The sequence below is a fragment of the Zingiber officinale genome, chromosome 5B (assembly GCF_018446385.1).
Source record: "Zingiber officinale cultivar Zhangliang chromosome 5B, Zo_v1.1, whole genome shotgun sequence".
Taxonomy (NCBI): Eukaryota; Viridiplantae; Streptophyta; class Magnoliopsida; order Zingiberales; family Zingiberaceae; genus Zingiber; species Zingiber officinale.
In genome coordinates, this window is record NC_055995.1 from 131,824,396 (window position 1) to 131,848,161 (window position 23,766).

The following is a 23,766-nucleotide window of genomic DNA, read 5'->3' on the forward strand; positions in this document are numbered from 1 at the left end:
CTTTGTTATAAATTGCTCATTGATCTCTAAGCTTCATGTTCAAGAATTTGGAATCTGACGTAAACCAATTTTAGGTATTTTTTCAATTCTTCCTCTTGTAATTTCAAGAACCTTATTCTTCAAAATTTTCAATTTGTGAAGAATTATACTATTGTTTTTTGCAATTGGAAGTTCAAATGTCTCTTAAAGAGCCTTAAGTACCTTTTGGAGAGACTTCATTTTGTCCGTAGATCTAGACAATGAGTTAGTCAAATATGCAATAGTCTCAATCTATTTTGGAAAAAAAATTACATTAATGTCACATATGAAGATTCTTCATCACAACTAGAGCTTTCTTCTTTTCAACAAGAAGATTCCATTATATCGTCTATTTCCATAAAGGCAATGTGTCTTATTGCCTATAAACAATTATTCTGCTTCTGAGGATTCAGATGATGCTAGTAGTTTTCAAAGCTTTGTTTTTTTTAGCTTATCTTCTTGTTTGTTTAGCTCTAGATACTTGGCCTTTTAGTGTCCTTTGCTATTACATTTAGAGCAAATTACATTAGTTGGATCTAGTTTTACCTTTATCCTTTTGATATCTTCTTTGGGTCCCTAAAAATCTTTTTGATGTACTTCTTGTTTAACCTCTTGCTTTTCTTCATTATTTTTTTCAGAAAATGTGTCATCTTCTAGCAAAGACTTCAGTTTTTCTTTCAGACTTGCTCCTTTATTCCAATGAAGATATACTTGTTCCTTCTTTTACTTCTTTTCTACAACCAAAGCTAAAACTTTCTCTTTTGTCACAAAGTTAAATTGCTCATGTAATTCGTCTAATCTAACAATGAATAAATCTTGAGATACTTTCTGTGCGTCTACCATAAATGACCAAATTGAGGTCTTGGGCAAAGATTTCAAGCCATACATTCTCAGTCATTCCTCCTATGGCGTGAAGACCGTTGAGAATCTCCTTGAACCTTCTGCGCAATTGGCTAATCCTGCAATTGATTGATTAATAAATTGTGTTTTGCAATACAAGAGTCTCGTGTACCTTCATGAAACTCATTAAGCTTATCCCACATGTCTTGCACTTTTGAATGGGCTAAATTTGCTGCATTGTTCAAGTGATAATTCACATTGGAGAGTCATTATAGCCTTGGCATTGGCTTGTGTTTGTTTGTTTTTTTTTTTCATTATGGCGGGCCTAATTTTAATTTTGAGTTGCACTACAAATTCATCCATCGACATCTTGAAACCTTCCATTGCAATAAACCAATTGCCAATATCATTCATAAGATAATATTTCATGCTACCTTTCCAATATCCAAAATTAATGATTTTGAAGAAAGGCAGACGTGCTGTGCTATAGCTCTCTTGCATCACAATTCTTGAATCTACTCAGTCAGTTAGTTCCTCAGATTCGATTACTGAAGAGTTAAATGTTGGAGAATTTGATTGTGGTATATATATATATATTAAAAAATGTACACATAATATTTTTGTCTGTTTCTTAGAGATTTTAACTCCTGTACACAGTGTTAGGGATACTAATTAAAGTAACTTTGTTAAAAGGTGTTGGAGCTATTTTATTGAAAAAGAAAAGGATAGAAAATTAGGCACAAGAGTAGGTCTATTCTTCGTGTTATATATCTAACAGAACGAGGATATTTCTGGCCTACAAGAAGCTCATATTAAAATTAATTCCCTATTCCATTTAGTCATGACACCCTTGTGATTCGGTTGGGGGTGTTAGTTGTTTGATGGGAAGAGCGTTGAGGATCTACATACTAGAAGCTGTATGCGACTAGGAGAGGCTTTGTTTAAGTTGATGATGTAATAAAAAGCACTGTGGCAAATGGTGTGGCCCCACGCCTGTGAACCACAAATGTATTCCTATGCCGTGTAAATTGCATACTTACTGATTGTCCTTATGGCGCAGGATATTGAATATTTGAAGCTCTATTCTTCACGTTTTGGAAGGGATAAAGGCTTGGCTCTTCTAGAGAAAACTGGAGTTTATCTTAACCCAGAACGCTATACACTCGAGCATTCTCCGATTGACATAATGCGAGCTGAGATCTATCGCACATGTGGAGCCTAGAAAATGCTCGGTCAGGGAATAAAGATTGCACAACTCATTTCCTGCTCCCTTGTCCTTTCTTGACATTTTTGGACAGGCGAAGTGGATATCCTGTTCTATAGGTGTTTTGATATTTTTGCTGTAAGGTTAGTGTAGATAAGAAATATTATAGGAAGGATACCTGGAACACTATTTACAGAAGCCTGTATATTCAGATATTCTTCATGTGAAATTCAATTTGGGATCGCAGTCGTCTTCTGTTTGTTATATTCCAATTCTTCTAAAATTTAAAGTATTTGGGAATTATATATAAAATGTTATATTTATTATAAATAGTGCAAAGATAATACCTCTGCAGTGCTAGTTAATTGATCTGTCTACTTTAACTTAGTGATGCAAGCTCCATATGTATTGAAGTTTAATATGAGTCTTTAAATTTTAAACAGATGTAATTTTTGATTCGGCACTCAGAATTAGGTTTTGTCTGTCGTCATACATGTAGAATTTGAAAATTTACATTTGTTATCGATGAAATCGTAACCGTCATACATGTAGAATTTGAAAATTTACATTTGTTATCGATGAAATCGTAATCGTCAATTTTCAGTCCCAAATTTTGACTTTTAAATCTTTTTAGGGTTTTTTTTGCTATTTGTAGTATTTTTATTTTTGTTTGGTTATTTAGGAAAAATTTTATATTTCTAGTATTTATTAGAGAGAATTTGCCTTGATCCATTTTTGATTTAAGTTAAGATTATTAAGTTAAGTATTTTTTTTTGGATAAAAAATTATTTACTTTCTTTACAAAATTAGAAGTAATAACTATTAATTGTAATTATTATAATTTTTTTCTTTATTTAAGTATTAGGTTGTGGTCTATATAAGAGTCATGTTTAGATGTTGAGGGATTAACCCCTCAAGTTTTAATAAAAAGTTTCCTTCATGTAGGTTCCTCTTCTTGTCTTCTCCTCAATTTTCTTTTTTGCGTCAGCTCGCAGGATAATCGCTATCCTACCCAGTGTTAGTTAGTATCAGAGCGCGTGAAAGTTATCAACAGATCTAATGGCGGGTCGTCGTGGTCGTAATCGTGGTCACAACAATAGGCAGGCTTCGACGGAGGAAGTCGCAGATTTAACCCAGCAGATGGCGGCGCGGGATCTCAAAGATCATGAGATTTCAAATTGTGGATCTGAGTCTTCTTTCGAGAACCCATATCATTGGCGGGAGGTGAGTTGTAGATGAGAGGAGCCTGCTGGAGACTTCGGATTTCAGGATTCGTCCAAATTTTCTAGTTCGTTGAGAACAGAAGACTTCATTGACTGAATCAACAAAGTAGAACGGATCTTCGACTACAAGCGAATTTAGATCAGATGAAAGTGAAGTTAATTGTCATCAGACTCAAAGGGCGAGCATCAGTATGATGGGAACAGATGCGCTCTCGGACAAACAAGGTAAACCTCAAATAACTATCTGAGAAGATATGAAGAAAAACATGAAGGAACACTTCCTTCCCTTCGCCTATACCCAAACTCTGTTCCATCGACTTTACTTATTAAGACAGGGCGTGAAATCGATCAACGAATATACAGAAGAGTTTTTCCAGCTGGTGGCCCGAAATGACTTATCCGAGACGGAGGAGCAGCAGGTGGCACATTACTTAGGGGATCTGCACTTGGCCTTGTAAGGTGCCCTCAACCTTCATTCACTTTCGACGATGTAAGAGGTCTTTCAGTGGCGGCTGAAAAGTAACAAAATAGGAAACCAGCGGGGAGAGATGACCAGAATAATCGGCTAGCTCACCCTTAAAATTCTTGTCCATCTCAACAGCAGCCATCGCAGCGAACACTGCAGCGGTCACCACAGGTTTACTCTAAAACCTTTGTTAGATGTTATCAATGTGATGAACAAGGACATATGACGCACCAATACAGGAAACCCTCTTCTACCGATCCGAAGGGCAAAAACTTGTTGATTGAGGAAGAGGTGATAGAAGATACAATAATAATTAGCGATCCGATGTATGAAGCATCTAACGAAGTGATTTATGGTGATGGCCATGAGACTTTAGTTGTTCGTAAGAGTCTGCTGACTCCCAAGGGCGATTCAGAGGATGATTGATTGAGAACTAATATTTTTCATACTACCGCATCATCACAGATAAGGTCTGCAAGATGATTATCAACAGCGGTAGTTGTGAGAATGTAATATCCACATAGGCTATACAGAAATTACAACTGAAGATATACCGTCATCCTAAACTCTATAAGTTATCTTGGCTGAATAAAGAAAGCGAGGAAACAGTAGACCGACGATGCCTTGTTTCCTTTTCAATTGGCAAATATTTTGATAGTGCTTGGTGTGATGTGATGGTTATGGAGACATGTCATGTATTGTTGGGGCGACCTTGGCAGTATGATCGCAGTGTTGTACATGATAAGCGGAAGAATACCTATACCCTTAACGTCAGAGGGAAAAAATTATGTTGACGCTGTGGCAGGAAGGAACTACTCCAATTCCGATATCTAAAAATACTAATATGTTTTCTATATCCCGATTTTTAGATGAAGTAGAGCAAGGAGTTGTATATGCTTTGCTACCATGCCAAAGCATTACTTCGACCATGGATGCAGAGTTACTAGCCGAAGTACAGTAGCTACTAGCGGATTTTGATGAGTTGATGTCGGAGGATCTTCCTTCTGGGCTACCGCCGATGCGTGATATCCAACATCAGAATGACCTTGTTCCGGGGTTGAGTTTACCTAATCGGCCAACTTATCGCCTTTGCCCTAAAGAAGCAGAAGAATTGCAACATCAAGTGGTAGAGTTGCTGGAAAAAGGACACATCCGAGAGAGCAAGAGCCCCTGTGCAGTTCCTGCTTTACTAGTACTGAAGAAAGATGACTCATGGCATATGTGTTGATAGCAATATCATCAACAAGATTACAGTAAAGTACAAGTTTTCAATTCCCTGCTTGGATGATATGTTGGATCAGCTATCTAGTTCTAAGGTCTTCTCAAAATTAACCTTAAAAGTGGATACCATCAAATCTGAATAAGGCCTGGTGATGAATAGAAGACGACATTCAAGATGCAGCATGGGCTATATGAGTGGATGGTCATGCCTTTTGGAATGTCCAATGTGCTAGTACCTTCATGAGGTTTATGTATCAGATCTTACAACCCTTTAGGAAAGTTTGTGGTGGTATATTTTGACGACATCCTCATTTACAATCCAACATAGGGTATTACACTTCAATCATCTCTAAAAGTTGAAAACGGAGTGCTTATTTGTAAACAAGAAGAAGTGTTCTTTCTTTACTATATCGATAACTTTCCTCAGCTTTATTGTGTCTACTGATTGTGTACATGTAGATCAAATAAAGATAGATGCAATCCTAGAGTGGCCTCAACCGAGGACCTTACACAATGTAAGAAGCTTCCATGGCTTAGCTTCTTTCTATCGTCGGTTCATTAGAAATTTTAGCACTCAGATTGCTCCTATCACCGAGTATCTCAAGGGAAGGGATTTCAAGTAGTCTGAAAAAGCAGAGGCTAGCTTTCAACAGGTCAAACAAAAGATGATCGAAGTACCAGTTCTGGCCCGTCATGATTTTGACAGAATATTCGAGGTCAACTGTGATGCATCCAACGTAGGTATCGAGGGTGTTCTCAGTCAATCTAGGCAACCGGTTGCTTTCTTCAGCGAGAAACTATCTAGGTCCAAGAAAAATTATTTTACCTACGACTTGGAGTTCTATGCCATCGTGCAGTCTTTGAAGCATTGGCGACACTACCTAGTACACAAGGAATTCATCTTGTTCACTGATCATGAAGCATTGTATATTAATGGTCAACACAAGTTGAGTAGATGACATGCCAAGTGGGTGACTTACTTACAAGAGTTCACCTTTACACTAAGATACCAAGCGGAAAGTCTGAACCGTGTCGCAGATGCTCTGAGTCGGTGTTCTTCATTACCCACCACCATGAGTACTAACGTTGCGGACTTTGAAGTTTTTCCAGATATGCATGCAGCTGACCCATCATTCGGAAGGATATTCCAGGAGATATATGATGGTTATCAATATGATTTTATTTTACATAATGGTTATCTGTTTCGTGGGTTGCAGCTGTGCATTCTAGACTGTTCTATAAGGCAACAGATTGTGAGCAAACTTCATAATGAGGGGCACTTTGGATGTGATAAGACGTTGGCCCTCATCTCTGCCAATTTCTATTGGCCCAAGTTGACCAATGATGTGGCTCACTTTGTTGATCGATGTTCTATATGCCTGCGGTCTAAGGGGGTTCTAACTAATGCAGGCTTGTACAGTCTCCTACCCATTCCTGAAGATCTTTGGTTCGATGTCAGCATAGATTTCATATTGGGATTATCTTGCACCCACCTAGATCCGGCTTTAAAAGGATTAATGAAATTCCAACTCAACATATTTAAATTATTTGATGGGACAGACTAACTCGATGAATTCAATCTAAATTGACCATCAAATCAACTAAAGTTATCTACGTTTTGATAGTCATTCCAAGCTCCTAATCGTACTCTTTTTTTACTACTTGGAACTCTAATTGCTCATTTTTAGTCTCTACCAATCATGCATAAACATAAAAATTATTTGATCTTTCAAATTATCTCGCATAGTAATAATTTTATTGAAACACTGATTCGTTCATGGCGTAATTTTTGTTCGAAATAAAACTACGATTTGATATTTGATACCCATAGAAGATCAAGTCGAGTCATTAAAAGTCTTCCAAAATAAGATTCATATCGAATTGGGTTGAATCATTCAATTCACCACCTTACCTATCTCATCACTACCCCCAAAGAATAAGTCCAGTCATTAAAAGCCTTCCAAAATAAGATTTTCTTCACATGTGATGATTTTCTTCATAGTCCAGAGATTTTCTAATTCTTCTTATTCATTTCGTTTAATGAGTTATATATCTCTAAATTATTCTTGAAACTCAAACAGGGATATTAGGAGTTAGGACTTGGACTCTTATTTTTGCCCTTTTTAAGTTTTCTTTGTTTGGTTTAATTTCTAAATGAAATCTGTATTTAAAATTTTCCCTGCTTCCATTATAGTGTCTGTGTGAGTGTCTCTTACACAATTTGTAATAGTAATTTCTTCATTTTTTGCTAATATATTATCATCTTCCTCGAGGAGTTTCTTATCTTTTATTTTGTAAACACCTAGTAATACTCATAAAAGTCTATACTCTTTCGGTAGCTTTAATTTTTTCAATCCGATAAATTCTCTTTTGTTGTTAATTTCAAATTCATTGAAAAAATTATGATGGGATCATATTTTTGTGTTAACTTATCTGGCACTTATTGTTTCCGAAATTACAGTTTTTCCAAGCTAGGGAAAGAGTTGTTTGATTTTTTGGTACAATAACATTTATTGAAATAGTCTCATCTACGGAATCGAGAAAAGTTTGGAGTTTGGTAAATCTGATGGAATGAGTCGAATGACTATGCTAAAACGGAGGATACCAAAATAAAGACAAGGAATAAGTATGACTTTAGTGATGTCGGACATGATAATAATTATCCTAAATTGAGGAGAAGATAAGAAAAAGAATTTCAACTAATGAAATTTTTTATTAAAACTTAAGAGTTAATTTCTCAACATCTAAACAGATTCTTATGTAGACCACAATCTAAGACTCGAATAAGAAAAGAAATTATAATAATTATAATTAATAGATCTTAATTTCAATCTTGTAAAGAAAGAAAATAGATTTTTACCTAAAAGAAATTAATTAACTTAATGATCTTAACTAAAATCAAGATGCTAATCAAGACAAATTCTTTCTAAAAAAATACTAGAAATATGAAAATTATCCTAAATACACTCCCAAAAAATAAAAATGATCAAAAATAATAAAAAAGCTCTGAAAAGGGTTTAAATGGCTGCATTTGGGGTCGAAAATTTGACGGTTACAGTTTCACCAGTAACAGACATAAGTTTTCAAATTTTACACGTGTAATGACAGGCAAAGCCTGATTCCGAGTCTCGATCCAAAATTTATGCCTGTTTGAAGTTTGAAGACTCATATTGGGCTTCAATACGGGTTGGACCTGCATCAGTCTCCTCGGCTTGAAAAGAACTCACCCTCAAGTTCAAATTAACATCATTAGCAACCGTCGAATAAGGAGTTAGGTGCTTCACATTGAAGACATCAGAAGTCTTCATATGACTAAGAAGGTGCAACCTATAGACATTGCCGTTAATCTTCTGCATTATCTCGCATGGTCCGATTTTTTGATCCTTTAGCTTATTATATTCTCTAACAGGGAAATAATCACGAGTCAATACATCCCAGACAAAATTTCTAATCTCAAAAAGTACCTGTCGACGATAATGATCGACCCGAACCTTATACTTAATATTGCTTTCTATAATTGCTAGTTTCACCTACTCATAAATACCTCGAAGATACTCTGTCATCTCATCTGCTTTAGGACAAATTCGCCCTACACCTAGAAGAGGGATTAAGTCTAGAACTCCTGATGGATTCCGGCTATAGACAATCTCAAAAGGAGTTAATCTTGTGGTCCTAGCAAACTCTGCTTAAGGTAACGCCAAGTCCCACTACTTTGGTTAGTTCTTGAAAACATCTCAGAAGATTACCCAGACTCCGATTCACCACCTAAGTTTGACCATCTGTCTGAGGGTGGTAAGCATTGCTAAAGTTTAACTATGTCCCCAATTTCCCCCATAAGCTCTTCCAGAAGTGACTGACAAATTTAATATCTCTATTTAAAGTCATGGATTGAGGAACGGAATGTAAACGCACGATCTCCTTGAAGTAAAGATGGGCAATCCGAGTAGCATTCATAGTCTTCTTGCAAGTTACGAAATGTGTCATCTTTGAGAATCTATCAACGACAACAAGAACTTAGTCTGAGGTTTGTTGGGTGCGGGTAATTCCAATATGAAATCCATGCTAACATCGAGCCAAGGAGCTTCAGGAATGGGTAGGGGAGTATATAAGCCAATATTGGTTAAAACCCCCTTGACCGCTGGCATACAGAACATCGATCAATAAAGTGAGTCACATCTCTAGTCAACTTGGGCTAATAGAAATTGACAAAGATGAGGGCCAACGTCTTATTACGTCCAAAGTGTCCCTCATTATGAAGCTCACTCATAATCTGCTGCCTTAGAGATCAGTTTGAAATGTACAACTGCAACCCACAAAACAGATAATTATTATACAAAATAAAATCATGTCGGCAACCATCATGTACCTCCGAGAATATCCTTCCAAATGATGGGTCAGCTACATACATATCTAGAAAAACCTTAAAGCTCGCAATGCTAGTACTCATGGTGATGAGTAATGAAGAATGCCGACTCAAAGCATTTGCGACATAGTTCAGACTTCCAACTTGGTGCCTTAGTGTAAAGGTGAACTATTGTAAATAAGCCACCCACTTGGATGGCCCTTACTCATCTTGTATTGACCATTGATATACTTTAATGCTTCATGATCAATAAACATAATGAATTCCTTTTGTACTAGGTAGTGTCGTCAATGCTTCAAGGACTACATCATGACATAGAACTCTAAGTCGTAGGTAGAATAATTTTTCTTGGACCCAGAGAGCTTCTCATTGAAGAAAGCAACTAATCTCCTAGATTGACTCAGAACACCATTGATACCTAGTCTGATGTATTACAGTTGACCTCGAATATTATGTCAAAATTAGGAAGAGACAGAACTGGTGCTTCCGTTATCTTTTGTTTGACTAGTTGAAAGCTAACCTCCGCTTCTTCAAACCACTTGAAATCCCTTCCCTTGAGACACTCGGTGGTAGGAGCAATTAGAGTGCTAAAATTTCTGATGAACTGGTGGTAGAAAGAAGCTAAGCCATGGAAGCTTCTAACATTGTGCAAGGTCCTTGGTTGAGGTCACTCCATGTCTGCATCTATCTTTGTTTGATCTACATGTACACCATTAGTAGACACAATAAAGCAGAGGAAAGTTACTGAGGTAGTAAAGAAAGAGCACTTCTCCTTGTTTACAAATAAACACTTCGTTTTCAGCTTTTCGAAGATAGCACGGAGATGATCGAAGTGTGATGCCCATGTTGAACTGTAAACGAGGATGTTGTCAATGTATACCGCCCCAAACTTTCCCATAAAGGGCCACAAGATCTGATGCATAAACTTCATGAAGGTACTGGGTGCATTGGACAGTCCAAAAGACATGACCATCCTCTCATATAGCCCATGCTGTGATTTGAATGTCATCTTCTATTCATCGCCAACCTTTATTCTTATCTGGTGGTATCCGCTTTTAATGTCAATTTTTTAGAAGACCTTAAAACCGGATAGCTGATCCAACATATCGTCCAAGCGGGGAATTGGAAACTTGTACTTCACTGTAATCTTGTTGATGACTCTGCTATCGACACACATACACCACGGACCATCCTTCTTCGGTACTAGTAGGGCAGGAATGCACAGGGGCTCATGCTCTCTCGTATGTGTCCTTTTTCCATCAACTCTACCACTTGATGTTGCAGTTCTTTTGCTTCTTTAAGGCTAAGGCAATAAGTTGGCCGATTAGGCAAACTCAATCCCGGAACAAGGTCAATCTGATGTCAGATATCGCATATCGACGGTAGCTAGAAGGAAGATTCTCCGGCATCAGCTCATCAAAATCAGCTAGCAGTTGATGTACTTCAGCTAGTAACTCTGTGTCCATGGTCGGAGCAATGCTTTAGAATAGTAGCAAAGCATATACAACTCTTTTCTCTACTTCATCTAAAAACCTGGATATAGAAAGTAAATTAATACTTTTAGCTATCGGAATTGGAGTAGTTCCCTTCTGCCGCGGCACCAACACAATTTTTTCCCCTTTGACATTAAGGATATAAGTATTCTTCCGCCTATCATAAACAACACTGTGATCATACTGCCAAGGTCGCTCCAACAATACATGACATGCATCCATGACTATCACATCACACCAAGCACTATCAAAATATTTGCCACTTGGAAAGGAAATGAGGCATTGTCGATCTACTGTTACCTCGCTTTCTTTTTAAAACCAAGATAACTTGTAGGGTTTATGATGACGGTCTGTCTTCAATTGTAATTTCTGAACAACATTTGCAGATATTACATTCTCACAACTACCGCTGTCAATAATTATCTTGCAGACTTTATCCATGATGGTATAGATAGTATGAAAAATATTGGTTCTTGACCAATCGTCCCTTGAATCCCCCTTGGGAGTCAACAGATTGTTACGAACGACCAAAGTCTCATGACCATCGTTATAAATCACTTCATTAGATGCTTCATACACCAGATCGCTAATTGTTGTTGTATCTTCTATCACCTCTTCCTCGATCAACACGTTTTTGCCCTTTGGATAAGTAGAAGAAGGTTTCCTGCATTGGTGCACTATATACCTTTGTTCACCATATTGATAACATCTGATAGGGGCTTTAGAGTAAACATGTGGTGATCGCTGTGGTGGTCACTGCAATGGCTGCTGTTGTGAAGGACGAGAATTTTGAGGATTAGCTGGCTGATTGTTCTAGTTGTCTTTCCATGCTGGTTTACTATTTCGTTGCTTTTCAGCCGTCAATGCACGTTAAAAGACCTCTGACACCATTGAGAGTGAATGAAGACTGAGAGCATCTTGCAAGGTCAAGCAAAGACCTCCTAAGTAACGAGCCACTTGCTGCTCCTCCATCTCGATAGGTCATTTCGGGTCACTAGTTGGAAAAACTCTTCTGTATATTTGTCGACCGATCTCAAACCCTATCTTAATGAGTGAAGTCGCTGGGACAGAGTTTGGGTGTAGGCGAAGGAAAGGAAGTGTTTCTTCATGTTTTCCTTTATATCTTCCCAGATAGTTATTTGGGGTTTACCTAGTTTGTCCCAAAAGCGTCACATCTGTTCCCACCATGCTGGTGCTCGCCTTTTGAGTTTAATGGCAATTAACTTCACTTTCATTCGATTTGGAACTCGCTTGTAGTCGAAGATCCACTCTACTTCGTTGATCAAGTCAATGAAGTCCTCTATTTGCAATGAACCAGAAATTTGGGCAGATCCTGAAATCCGAAAGTCTCCAGCAGGCTCCTCTCGTCCACGACATTCCTGAGGTGAGTCCCGCCGGTGATATGGGTTCTCAAAGGAAGACTCAGATCCACGATATGAAATCTCACGATCTTCGAGATCCTGTACCGCCATACGCTGGGTTAAATCTATAACTTACCTCCGTAAATTCTCAATTGTCATTATGTCCTAGATGTTACAACCATGGTGCTTAGCTTCCTCCGTCGAAGCTTGCTTGTTGTTGCGGCAGCGACTACGACCACGATGACCTGCCATTGGATCTATTGATGACCTTCACGTGCTCTGATACCAACTGACGCTGAGCAAGATAGCGATTATCCTACGGACTAACGCGAAGAGGAAAATTGAGGAGAAGACAAGAAGATGAACCTCCAAGAAGGAAATTTTTTATTAAAACTTGAGGGTTAATCCCTCAACATCTAAACATAATTCTTATATAGACCACAACCTAAGACTCAAATAAGGGGGAAAAATTACAATAATTACATTAACATAACTTACTTCCAATCTTATAAAGAAAGGAAATATATTTTTACCCGAAAAGGTAAGTAATTAACTTAACAATCTTAACTCAAATTAAGATGCGGATCAAGACAAATTCTTTTTAAAAAATACTAGAAATATGGAAATTACTCTAAATACCTAAAAAATAAAAATGACCAAAATAGTAAAAAGACCCTCAAAAGGGTTTAAATGGATGAATTTGGAGCTGCAAATTTGTGGTTACGGTTTCACCAGTAACAAACGTAGGTTTTCAAATTCTGTCCACGTGACGATAGATAGATCCTGATTACGAGATCCAAGTCAAAAATTATGCCCGTTTGAAGTTTGAAGACTCATATTAAGCTTCAACATGGGTTGGGCCTACATCACGTAGCCTACTAGAAGGGCCTTTCCTTTGAAAACTTGTTCATATGTAGTTGGACAGAATTTTATCTAGAAATGACTCATGAACGTTAAGGAAGTCTTCAAATGTCTCTGTACTTAGCATGCTGGGCATTGCCTTATGCATTTTCATGATTTTGAGTTCAATGGGACCATGCAATAGTGTTTGCACAAACCTCTGATTGTTTAGAATCAAGGTTTACTTATTCAGTAGTATTATGTAAATTTCTATATAAATTTGTTTCCCAGATTTTTGTACTATTAATAAGGGGGTTGGTTAGCTGAAACCTGAATGGTAGATTTACAGTTCCAAGTAGCACCTTGTAACAACAAAAATGCTTATTTTACTTGACTGAATCAAAACTAATTCAACCTTTCATATAATCAAACCATCATTAAGCAAGGACCTTAAACTGTAGACCTAAGCTATGCTAATGAACTGCAGCTTATGTTTTTTAAGTCCTCAAGATTTTGTGCAACACATAATGTTATGATATCCTACTGAAACTGAAAGTTACTTTGCATTTCAGCCAAATTTGTTATGTTAGTTTTATGTGAAACATATAATTCTTGTTTTTTTTTTTGATATATGTGAATAGAAAAGAGGTGAAAAGGAAAGAGGCTCTATCTACATTGGGAGTTTCAAGGTATATTGGTTGATTTATATTGGTTCTCATGCATATATGATGTGAACAAATGTATGAAGAGAAGCTCTCTCTCTCACGCATGGGTGTGTATGGGTTACAAATTCAAGGCTCGACTTGCACTGAACTAAGTTGACTCATGTGCAAGCATGACCTATATGCACGGAATGTTGGACTTGTCAGGGAAAAATTTACTCAAGTCGAACAACCAATATTTTTCCACCTTCACTCCCCAAACTTTCTCTCCGCTATGCATTTTCGCTCAGTGAAATGGACGTCCATCGTAATCTCAAAACACAATCGGAGGAGGACGAATCTGCACTCTGCCGCTTAGCTCTCGGACTCGGCCGCTCTGCACTCGGACTCAGACAATTGAGTCATCCCAAGCAGTAACCTATTTGATAGTCTGAGATTATCCGTTTAGGTCACTCTTAGAGATAAATTGAAGTTATAGATTGGGTAACATTCTGACCATAGCTAGTAGCTATTCTTGCTTATGTTTTCTTCCATTTTCTTTAGTTGTTTTTTTTCTGTAAATATTTTGGTCAAAGGTCTCTCTTTTGGCGACAAGAAATGAAAAAGAGTGTTCAGATTGCTATGGCCCCAAACTTTCATGGGACAGTTCAGGCATGGCTGGCAATGTGCAGATTCAGTGCTCCTATCTCTGTTCTGCTGCTGGTGATAGGTTAACTCATGTTTTTCTTCTTCTAAGTTACATTTTAGTGTTTTAAGGTTTTACTTTACTAGCTCTGGTATCCCATGTTGTTGACAGTAGGTTGCTCATGTGGCTTGTGGTCCTGATCCTTGGTATGCCTGATGCTCTTGTACCTCTTAGTCTGCCAATCAGTCAAATAAATCTACTTCCTGGCTACTGTGTTTAATGCCAATTATCTATTCATGTTCATATCTATCATGAGTTGCTGAAATATATTCAAGTGGTAGTTTTCTTTCACCATGAACTATTTGTTTTTTTACAGAGAAACAACATCCATCTGGGTCTCAGTTGATGTTCCTGCTGGGCAGCCACCTGGTTACTATGAAGGTCTGATTCTCATTAGTGCTTTGAAGGCTGATGCAGAGTTAGATCATACCAGATACACTGTTATTTATAGATATGCTACATAATGAATATTGTTCTTTTAATTTAAAAGACACTTTTTTAATCTGTAATGTTGAGTTATTTGCTATCTTTGAGACTTATCGCTTGACTTGCTCCTCAATTGTAGATCTTAGGCACATCTTGTTTATCATGATAGGCAGAGCGATTGAAATCAGCTACCACGTCTTTGAAGAAAATCCTTCTGTTGCCAGTATTCCATGAGTTTTACGAAGATAATGGATCATGTAACATGATGGATGAAGATGCATTGCCAAATATTTCAATTCATTTGAAAATCAATGTCACAGTAATTTGATATAAAGCAAACTGAAATACATGAATTTGCTAGTCATGATTGGAAAATATTTACTATATCACTCATTCTTGTTTTTGTTCTTTTGCACTTCGATGTTGTGTATGTTTTATATATCAATGTTATTAGGAAGATTCTTTAATTTTATGTTTCTCTTTTTTTTCATTGTTATTTTGCTACTTGAGTTAGATCAGATTTAGGTATGATAAAATCTTAAAAGTTTCTTTTTTTTTTGCTAAAAGTATGGATCATGAAGAAATTTGTATTACAATATGAATATATCCAGAGAAGACCATAAAATTGAGACAAGTTTGTCGAGCATAGACTACACTGTCCCAAATTGACATTATTTTCTGAAAATGAAAGTTGTGTTTTTGCAAATGCTCATACTGGCCGTGTTATTTGTAATCCTAAACTTTATAATATGCAATAATTTGCTTGTTAATAGCTAAAACCTTTTCTGAATGCACTGTCAAATCCAGTTGAGATTTGCCTATAATCTATTTCTCAAAAGTATGCACCTTGCAAGGACATATCAAAAATCATTTTGTAATTTTTTGACTTTTAAGTAGGCATCTGAAACTGTGATTGAGGATCGCTTTGGTGTGCAACATGGGAGTGTCTCTTCAAATGGCTTGGTTAAGTCCATACTTATGCAGATGGGGTGATAGCTTGAGAATTTTAGCTTATACTTGTCCATGGCCTGGTATGCCATCCATGCCTGATCTTATACAAATTCACCAAAAATATGGATATTCTGATTTGAAGATCTAGACAAATTTAGAGAAGTTTTTTAGTATCACATTTTGATAGACAATCTTCTTATCATAGAAATATCTTTACAATTGAAAGTCACAAGTGTTTTGTTACTACAATACTTTTAGTGGCAAATATAATATTGTTAGGATTGAAGATTTGAGGTTTTAAAAATCTTACAAATATGAAACTTAAATTATTTGTTAATTAAGAATAAGCATAAGCAACAAAAGCATACAACCATAAACATAAACTAATACAAAATGAGTTAAGGTGATATAAATCCTAAGCTTTCTATTTCACGGCAGTATCACTGATCCACAAATTAACTCAAATTAAACTAATTGAACATGCGTCTTCAGTTATATTTAGCTTAGAAGCCAGTTCAAAGGGTTACCATAAGCACACAAAGCTTAAATCCTCCATATAGTCAGGCGCGTAATATTTATAAATTGTAGAATACTAACCCTTGCAAGAATGTATGTAATAGCCAGGGAAATGTTTTAATCTTACTCAGTGCGAATAGCAGTGACAGTAGAGACCATGGAATCCACCCCACAGATATTCCTGCCTCTGCAAATCTTGTAGTAACCCTTCTCTCCCCAGTTCTCGCCCCACGAGTTTTTAATGATCCAGTAGGGCTTCTCCTTGAGGCGAATGGGAGCATAGCCAGCAGAGCCATAACCCACCAGCAGCACGCCGTGATCCAAATGCCTCCCGCATACATAAGGGCATGAAACACCATGCATGTATGTTTGCATGAATACTGCATTTATTCCCACTGCAAATGAATAGAGATTCGTATGTCAAATAGTTTGATTTCGTTGAACAGGGAAGCAAAAGTCTAAAACTTGAAAAGTAAGATGTGTGGCTTCGGCATTTAAGGCTAAGATTCATATCACAGTTATTTCCTAGTGTGTAAAAAGAAGTTGCAAAATGAAACATAATATGAGATAATCAACCTGCAAGGGGTCCATGTTTCACAAGGTTAGCTGCAATTTGATCTTCATCGATGGAGACGACACTGAAGTTGTAGACTGAAGCAGCAATCTTTGATTTATCAAATTTGCAAGCGCCACGGTCAGTCCCTGTATAAGGATAATCTTCTTCACGCTCAAGACCACCAGATTTTTGCAAGTACTCAAATGCAGTAGTCATAAGACCGCCATTGCAGCCTTGGTCACAAGAACCTGGTTCAGAGGAATCACACTGCAAAAACAGATAGTATTTTGACCCCTAGTTAAACTTTCTTTCAAGCACTGGAACATCAACTTGTATGAAAGTATTTTGAATAACCATAGTTAAATTTTCTTTCAAACACTTGAAGATCAACTTTCATCAATGCACTCATTGGCAATCAGTAGTGCAAATAAGGAATGACTGTTTTTTCCCTTCAATAGTCCAATGGCTTATTAGTTGGTAGGTTACCATCCGCAAAACAAAGCAGGCAGCAAATCAAGTCTCAAGAAGTGGGAGTGAAAAATAAAATACCAAATAAAAGTCGCACTTTGAAATGCACTATGATGGATAGTTCTTCTCAAGGAAAATAATGATAGAATACTAATTTCTACACAAATTATTCGAAAAAAAAAACTGTTTTAACACTTTCAATAAATAAATGAGGATGCAGTACTGTAATGCAAACTGTCTCAATACAATTTTTCAGTCCTGATGTCCAGATAGAACAAGCATTCAGAAGTATCATACATATGACATACAATTTTATGAAACTACCAACATGACCTGATTTTTTTGAATAAATATCATGCAAATTTTAGGAAAAAATAGAAAGATATTTTTAGAAAAAACAACAGTTAGGTTGCATTAAAAAAAAATCAGGTGGTAGGTGATACATTTAAATTGTCATCAGATGTTGATTTGTTAATTAACTTCAGAATTTTAACAATAGAAATCTTATCAATCATACAATTCAATTCCTAGTAAAGGAAATATACTGTTGGTGGCTTGATTCATGGAATGGGAATAGTTTGTAGGAAGAATTTTGTAAGTAATTGACAGTGAAATAATTTCCACAGTGATAAAATATTCAATGATTAAGCCAGTCCATTTGATGAGCTAGGGGCACCTAGCCCATCATATCCACCAAACTTATCCAAGTGGCAAAATCTGCCGGATTCTTTAGGTAGTCTGTCCCACTTGTTCCGCTTGACCCATTTAGGCACACCCTACTCCTACCTTCAATCCAACATGGCCAGCTCAGTTCGTCTTACCTAATCAGTTCACCAGATTCGCTCAATCCACCCAGCACACCTATTCCATGGAAATTGACAGGGAACAAAATAGCTATTCCTATGGACCAAACACACCATAGTGAAATTGAAGTTTAAAGTAGTATTATCAAAATCAGTCATTCCTACTATTGGAGATTAGTTCCCCTTATCCTTCTATTGAATTGCAAGCTATCACTAGTGTATCTTAGAAAAGTTTATCCTGATCATACCTACTACACATAAATGCCTGATCATACCTGCTACACATAAATGTATCTACACATAAATGTAGTTTACCCTGAATGAATAGAGACCATAGAACTTCAAATGTTTTCTAAAAGATGATACTGAAAATAAAAGCTCTAGCCAATCTTAATGTTAGCATTATAAACAATTGTAGGTGCGCCGATTTTGTATTCCAAAGTACCCCAGTCTAGTAGCCATAGATGCATAAGTTTAGTAGATGTAAGTGCTTTAATTTGTAAATTTATATAATGTGAAGTATGATAAAGACATAGCTATATAAGCATAATATTTCAAAGTGTAAGTACAATAAAAGAAAAGATATTTCAGCAATCTACCCAAGATTTGTCCACTGAGAATAGTAAAAAAAGGAATAAATGAGTTAGAAGTGTGACCTCATGATCGCAGTCCACAAGCTGCTGTTCACTGAGGCTCTCCAACTTGCCCGTCGCCAGAAAGTTGGCCCCTTCAAGTGCCCCAGCAGCACTGAAGGACCAGCATGATCCACACGAACCCTAGTCCCCCACCCCCAAACAAACAAACAAACAAAATAAGTTAATCGATCAGATCAATATTCTCGACTGCAAAGGGTAAGAAATTTTGTTTAAAAAAAAATTGAGACCTGATTCTTGACAGGGGTAACTGCGCCGTGATCCCTCCAGTCGAAGTTTTCTGGAAGGTCGTTGGTGGGAAGGATCGGCGCCTCGTGGGACGAAGAAGCTACAGCCGAACGACGACCGCGGAGGCCGAGGTAGGTGCGGCGGAACTCGGCAGGAGTGAGATCGGAGAACTTGGTGACGCCGTGGACAGCGGTGGGGTCAAGAATCCGGTGCCTCCTCGCCCGCCGCAGGTTGGCCTTGAAGATAGCGAATCGGAGAGCCCGCTCTTCGGCGTGTGCGTAGGTCTTCTCGAACCGCCTGATGAAGCTGGAGAAGTGGACCTCCGCGTCGAGGTCCGAGAGCTCTCCGTCTTCTCCACCGATGATGGCCGGATCATCCTGCACCACCTGCCGGATCAAAGCGTCGTCATGTTCGTCGGGTTGCAGACGGGACGACGCCGCGGTGGCGACAGCGGCGATGGTCAGAAAGAGGAAAAGGGAGTAGGAGAGGCGATCCAATGGCATGTTTTCGTTTTTTTTCCTTTGCTCTTTTCGGTGCCGTCCCACCCATTTATCTGCCCGCACCGGCCAGTCACGAATGAGATGGAATGGAACGGTGGATTGAGATCGTCCTGGTAGTTGGATAGCACGTGGTCAAACGATACGTGAGTGTATCGGAGAGGAAAATGATTTGTAATGGAAAATTTGAAGTAATGCAAATATCTAAATTTGATTTGATGTTCATCTTCTTCATTGCTCATAAAGATGCACTATGAATGTCTCCACGGGCGGGATCAACTGGTTATGACATGGATTCTTGCAGCATGAGTCGAGAGGTCGAGGGTCTGTGGTAGCAAATGCGATAACATCAATATCTGTCCGTGCTAAACACCTGAGATTACCATGTGGGTTGACGATTCCAACCTTTTGCAGCATAAAGATGCACTATGAAATTATTTTTTTCTAGAGGTGGAAAAGTCCTATAAACTCAAATATGAAAAAACAATTAAGGAATATAAACTAGGTTATAATAGAAATAAAAAATAACTTTACAATATTAACCCTACTTTATTTACTTTTTTCTTACTTTGCATTATCTTTTGGGGATGGAAATGTAATATCACTTTGCTCCAAAAATGTGTTAACCTCTAATGCACCTCCGAGGTGCCTCCTCTGCCATGTCCAGGGTTCCTCTAAGCACTGCTCCGAGGTACCTTCGAGCACCTTTAAGGCGCATCGGATACTGTTCATCCGAGGTTGATATTTGTCATGCAAAAATATATTAGTCAAAAAATAAAATGTAACATGCAAAATAGAGTTAGTATAATATAAAATAACATTATTAATTAGATTATGTCTATCCAAGACCAGGAGCTAGTCATTGTTTCAGTTTAGGTTTCTAAAATGGATCTAAATTGGACCGACACCTACAGTCCCACTATGACTCGTCCTCACTAGATCACTCTCCTCTAGTAACTTACCTCACTTACTAGTTAGAGTTACTTGATTTGCCTCTTGACCCGCAAGGTCTTCCTACTAGAATTGCACATCTGGACTTTAGCCAATCGTCTAGAATTGAATATTCTGATTGGACTTCAGCCAACTATTGGGCCCCGCAGACCTAGTTGGACTTCCTGTCAGAATCGCATATCTGAACTTCAACATAATGTCAGGTCATCGAAACTCGTCAACTTCTGCACACTCGGTAAAGAGATTAGATAACATAACATCTAACTTTAATCTATTTGTCATTCATTAAAATCTAAGTTTGACAATCAATGTCAACTACACTAACAATACGTACTTGAGGGTTTAAGAATGGAAAAAAGAAAACCTATTTTAGGGTTTACTAATATATTAGTGAATTATACTAATTGATTGGGTTAAACCCAAAAATCAATATTTACTCTATTGTGTATCAATCAATTGGAAAATGGAACCAATTGATTGACAGAGCTTCTTGAGCAAATAGAAGTCTAATAAAACAATTGACCAATCATTTTGGCATTGCCAATTGATTGGTAGAAGTTTCTTAAGTGAATAGAAGTCTGCCAAATCAATTGGCCGGTCGACAATTGGCCGGTCGATTTGGCATTGTCAATTGATTTGGTAGAAGTTTCGTGAGGAAATAGAAGTCTGCCAAATCGTTTGACCGATCCATTGAGTATTACCAAGCAATTGATGATGCCCACCAATCAATTGGGATTTAAAATTGGGATAATCTCAACTGTTGATCTGGAGTAAGTGACCGTTCAATGGATAGCCAATGGTCAACAATCAGTTGGTGTGTTTTGCCAATCGATTAGTCGGGACAAAAAGTAGAGAAACAACCTAATTCTGAATTGTTTAAAAGGAGGCTTAGGGTACAAATATACTACTGTTTTATTGTGATTCTCCTACTCATCTTTAGTGTCCAACTCCCGTATGCAGCATCTTTAAGTAACTCATCTTCAAGTAACCAAGAGACAGAGAACTAAGTCAAAACTTGTAATATCTTCTTTTGTTCTGTCTTGTTGCAATTTCATTTGCAGAACTTTGTAAATTGTTGCAATCTTCCTGTAAGAAGATTTCTTTGCCTTTGGGTTTTGTTCGAGAAGGAGAAGGTTTAGTGGAAGTGGATAGCTAAGAGTAGACTCTTAAATTAGTCGTTTCAAGGAGACGAATATCAAGTAAAATCACCTGAGTTAGTATTATACTTGTGTTGCTTCAAGGTTTTAGTTGCACAATTTCAACAAGTCCTAACCCAATACATTCAAAATTAGTTCTTGCACAGAAATTCATGGTCTCTCCCTGCTTTTGATGTAGCCTCCTATCGAGGATCATCACCGTTAGATTCGGAGGGGTGTCCTTGCTCAAGAATCTCACAAGGTTGATCACAGTGAGATAGAACATCTTCTATTGTTATTACTTGAAGTTGAGACTAGAGAGTTTCTCTAGCTTTCCCCAAGCAGTGAACAGCTGATAGATGGACCCATCGCTACCATCAAATGTGAAATTCTTGTCTTCAAATTGTTGGCATGCGTTTGACATGGTCTAAATTGTAGATTTTACTTCTCGTGTGGGTGATGACTACTTAACTTTGGATATTGGACAATTGGTTGATGTGAAGGATTAAGAAAAACTCATCTAAGTGAGGGGATGATCTTGTAAAAATCTTATTTGTCACTCCGATAGCGGGATGATGGTTACAGATCTCCTAAATATCATGATTTATGAAGGAATAATTTTTCATGAAGGACACATTATATTTAGGGAGTTTTAAAAACTTATAATACTAGGTTGTCCATCATGATCCATCTGTACTTCCCGATTTAATTTATTCCAGTGGTTGTTAAGAAACTTATGTAGGACAAAGTTAGTCATCTCAAAAATTAATCGGATTTTAAAAACTGGATACATAAATTAAAAAAATAAAGGAATAATTTTCATAAAAAGATGAGGGTAGAGTTTGTCCCTCTTTTAAGACGAGGTGATCATGGTGAAACAAAATTCATCTTCTAAGGTGTAACAACATTCAGTACAAAATAGTGTCACTCCCAATTCTATAAAACACTAAAACATTTGCACCTTAAAACTCGCCAAATGGGAGAAAAAAATGTCCAAGAGAGAAATGCTAGATTGATTTTATACCTGAGTGATTTGGAGAAAATTTTAAATTCATGCATCAAAAGCAAATTTGTAGGAGTCAAAAATCACTAGGTGTGATTATAATGGCGAACCAAACCAGACTAAAATTAATCATAATTTCCTTTATTGCTTAAGTAATTTATTTGACATTAATATTTTATTTATTTGAAAAATTAGCTTTACAATAATGTACTTATAAAATAAGTCGTACATATCAATGACTCATCTATTATCAATTAACAGATCAATCCTACTCAGATCAATTAAATTTGAGACAATTAGAAATCTTACAACATAAAACATAAAGATGAAGTTGCAAGGAACAAAGTAGGTTATAGAGATTATCGATGGCATTGGGATTGGGATTGGGTTTAGCTTAATTGTTTGATTAATAATATAATTAATGAGCGCACGCTTGTGCGTGCCGGTGGGTGAGAAGGCTAAAGGAATCTGATTTCTTGGACATTATCGCCTCGCTCCTAATCAATTAAGAGAAATTATAGTCACGATGCAATAGTGAATAGTGCAGTGATAAAATGTTTTCTTAGCTTTTTCAAAATGTTTTAGTTTTGATAGAATGAATTCATAATGGACGGTGATTTAAGAATATCCACGCCAATTTTCCTAACACTATATCTAAAATTTAGGATAAATAACTTACTTTATTAAATTTTGATAACCATTTTTCATTTTATCCTACATCACTATCCTAAAATTTTCATTATCTTTTAATTTTCATTATCTTTAATTTTTTTTATTATTTTCTTCTCTTTCTGCTATTTTTTATTATTATATTTATGCAATGAGTGGAAGGAAAGAGATTGAAAAGAATGAGTAGAAGGAGAGAGATTGAAAAAAATATTATTTTAATTTTGATAAAGGTTTTATTCCTTAAATTTAGAGAATCATTATTCATCAAATCTAAATTTAGAGAATAGATAGGGTAACTTAGAACATCCACATCAATTACCCTAAATTAAACTTTTACCTTAATTTTTACATTTTGCATTAAAAAAATATCAGCATCAGGTACCTACTCATTCCCTAAATATACATTTTATAAATAGTAGTTCTTTAAACTTAAGGAATGAAATCCATTTCCTAAACATTAAAATACTATTTCTCTCTCCTCCCTTTAATAATAAAAAATTTCTCTCTCCTTCCTCTAATAATAAAAATTTTCT

General features: G+C 36.8%; 2 protein-coding genes across 13 annotated transcripts in view; one reads left to right on the forward strand and one right to left on the reverse strand.

The window, feature by feature from the left end:
* Positions 1-2,326, forward strand: part of LOC121986062 — a 45,602-nt gene extending 43,276 nt beyond the window's left edge. For all 12 annotated transcript variants that reach the window (XM_042539850.1, XM_042539848.1, XM_042539851.1 and 9 more), the window contains one exon: positions 1,919-2,326. In XM_042539850.1, the coding sequence (XP_042395784.1) occupies positions 1,919-2,080 (162 nt within the window). In that variant the 3' untranslated portion in view covers positions 2,081-2,326. The remainder of the gene's footprint in view (positions 1-1,918) is intronic.
* Positions 2,327-16,224: 13,898 nt separating this feature from the next.
* LOC121986064 (cysteine proteinase 1-like) lies at positions 16,225-19,527 on the reverse strand. Its single transcript, XM_042539859.1, has 4 exons — positions 18,980-19,527; positions 18,753-18,872; positions 16,846-17,092; positions 16,225-16,664 (listed from the first exon to the last, which is right to left on the reverse strand). Exons 1-4 carry the CDS (start codon positions 19,478-19,480, stop codon positions 16,393-16,395), a joined length of 1,140 nt encoding a protein of 379 aa, XP_042395793.1. The 5' UTR covers positions 19,481-19,527; the 3' UTR covers positions 16,225-16,392.
* Between the last annotated feature and the right edge of the window lie 4,239 nt (positions 19,528-23,766).

Excerpts from the sequence above, each read along its gene's own strand:
- LOC121986064 (XM_042539859.1), bottom strand. The coding sequence starts at position 19,480 with ATGCCATTGGATCGCCTCTCCTACTCCCTTTTCCTCTTTCTGACCATC. Across the intron at positions 17,093-18,752 it reads TTGTGGACTGCGATCATGAG|TGTGATTCCTCTGAACCAGG; the intron begins GTCACACTTCTA and ends CTGTTTTTGCAG. Across the intron at positions 16,665-16,845 it reads GAAACATGGACCCCTTGCAG|TGGGAATAAATGCAGTATTC; the intron begins GTTGATTATCTC and ends ATTCATTTGCAG.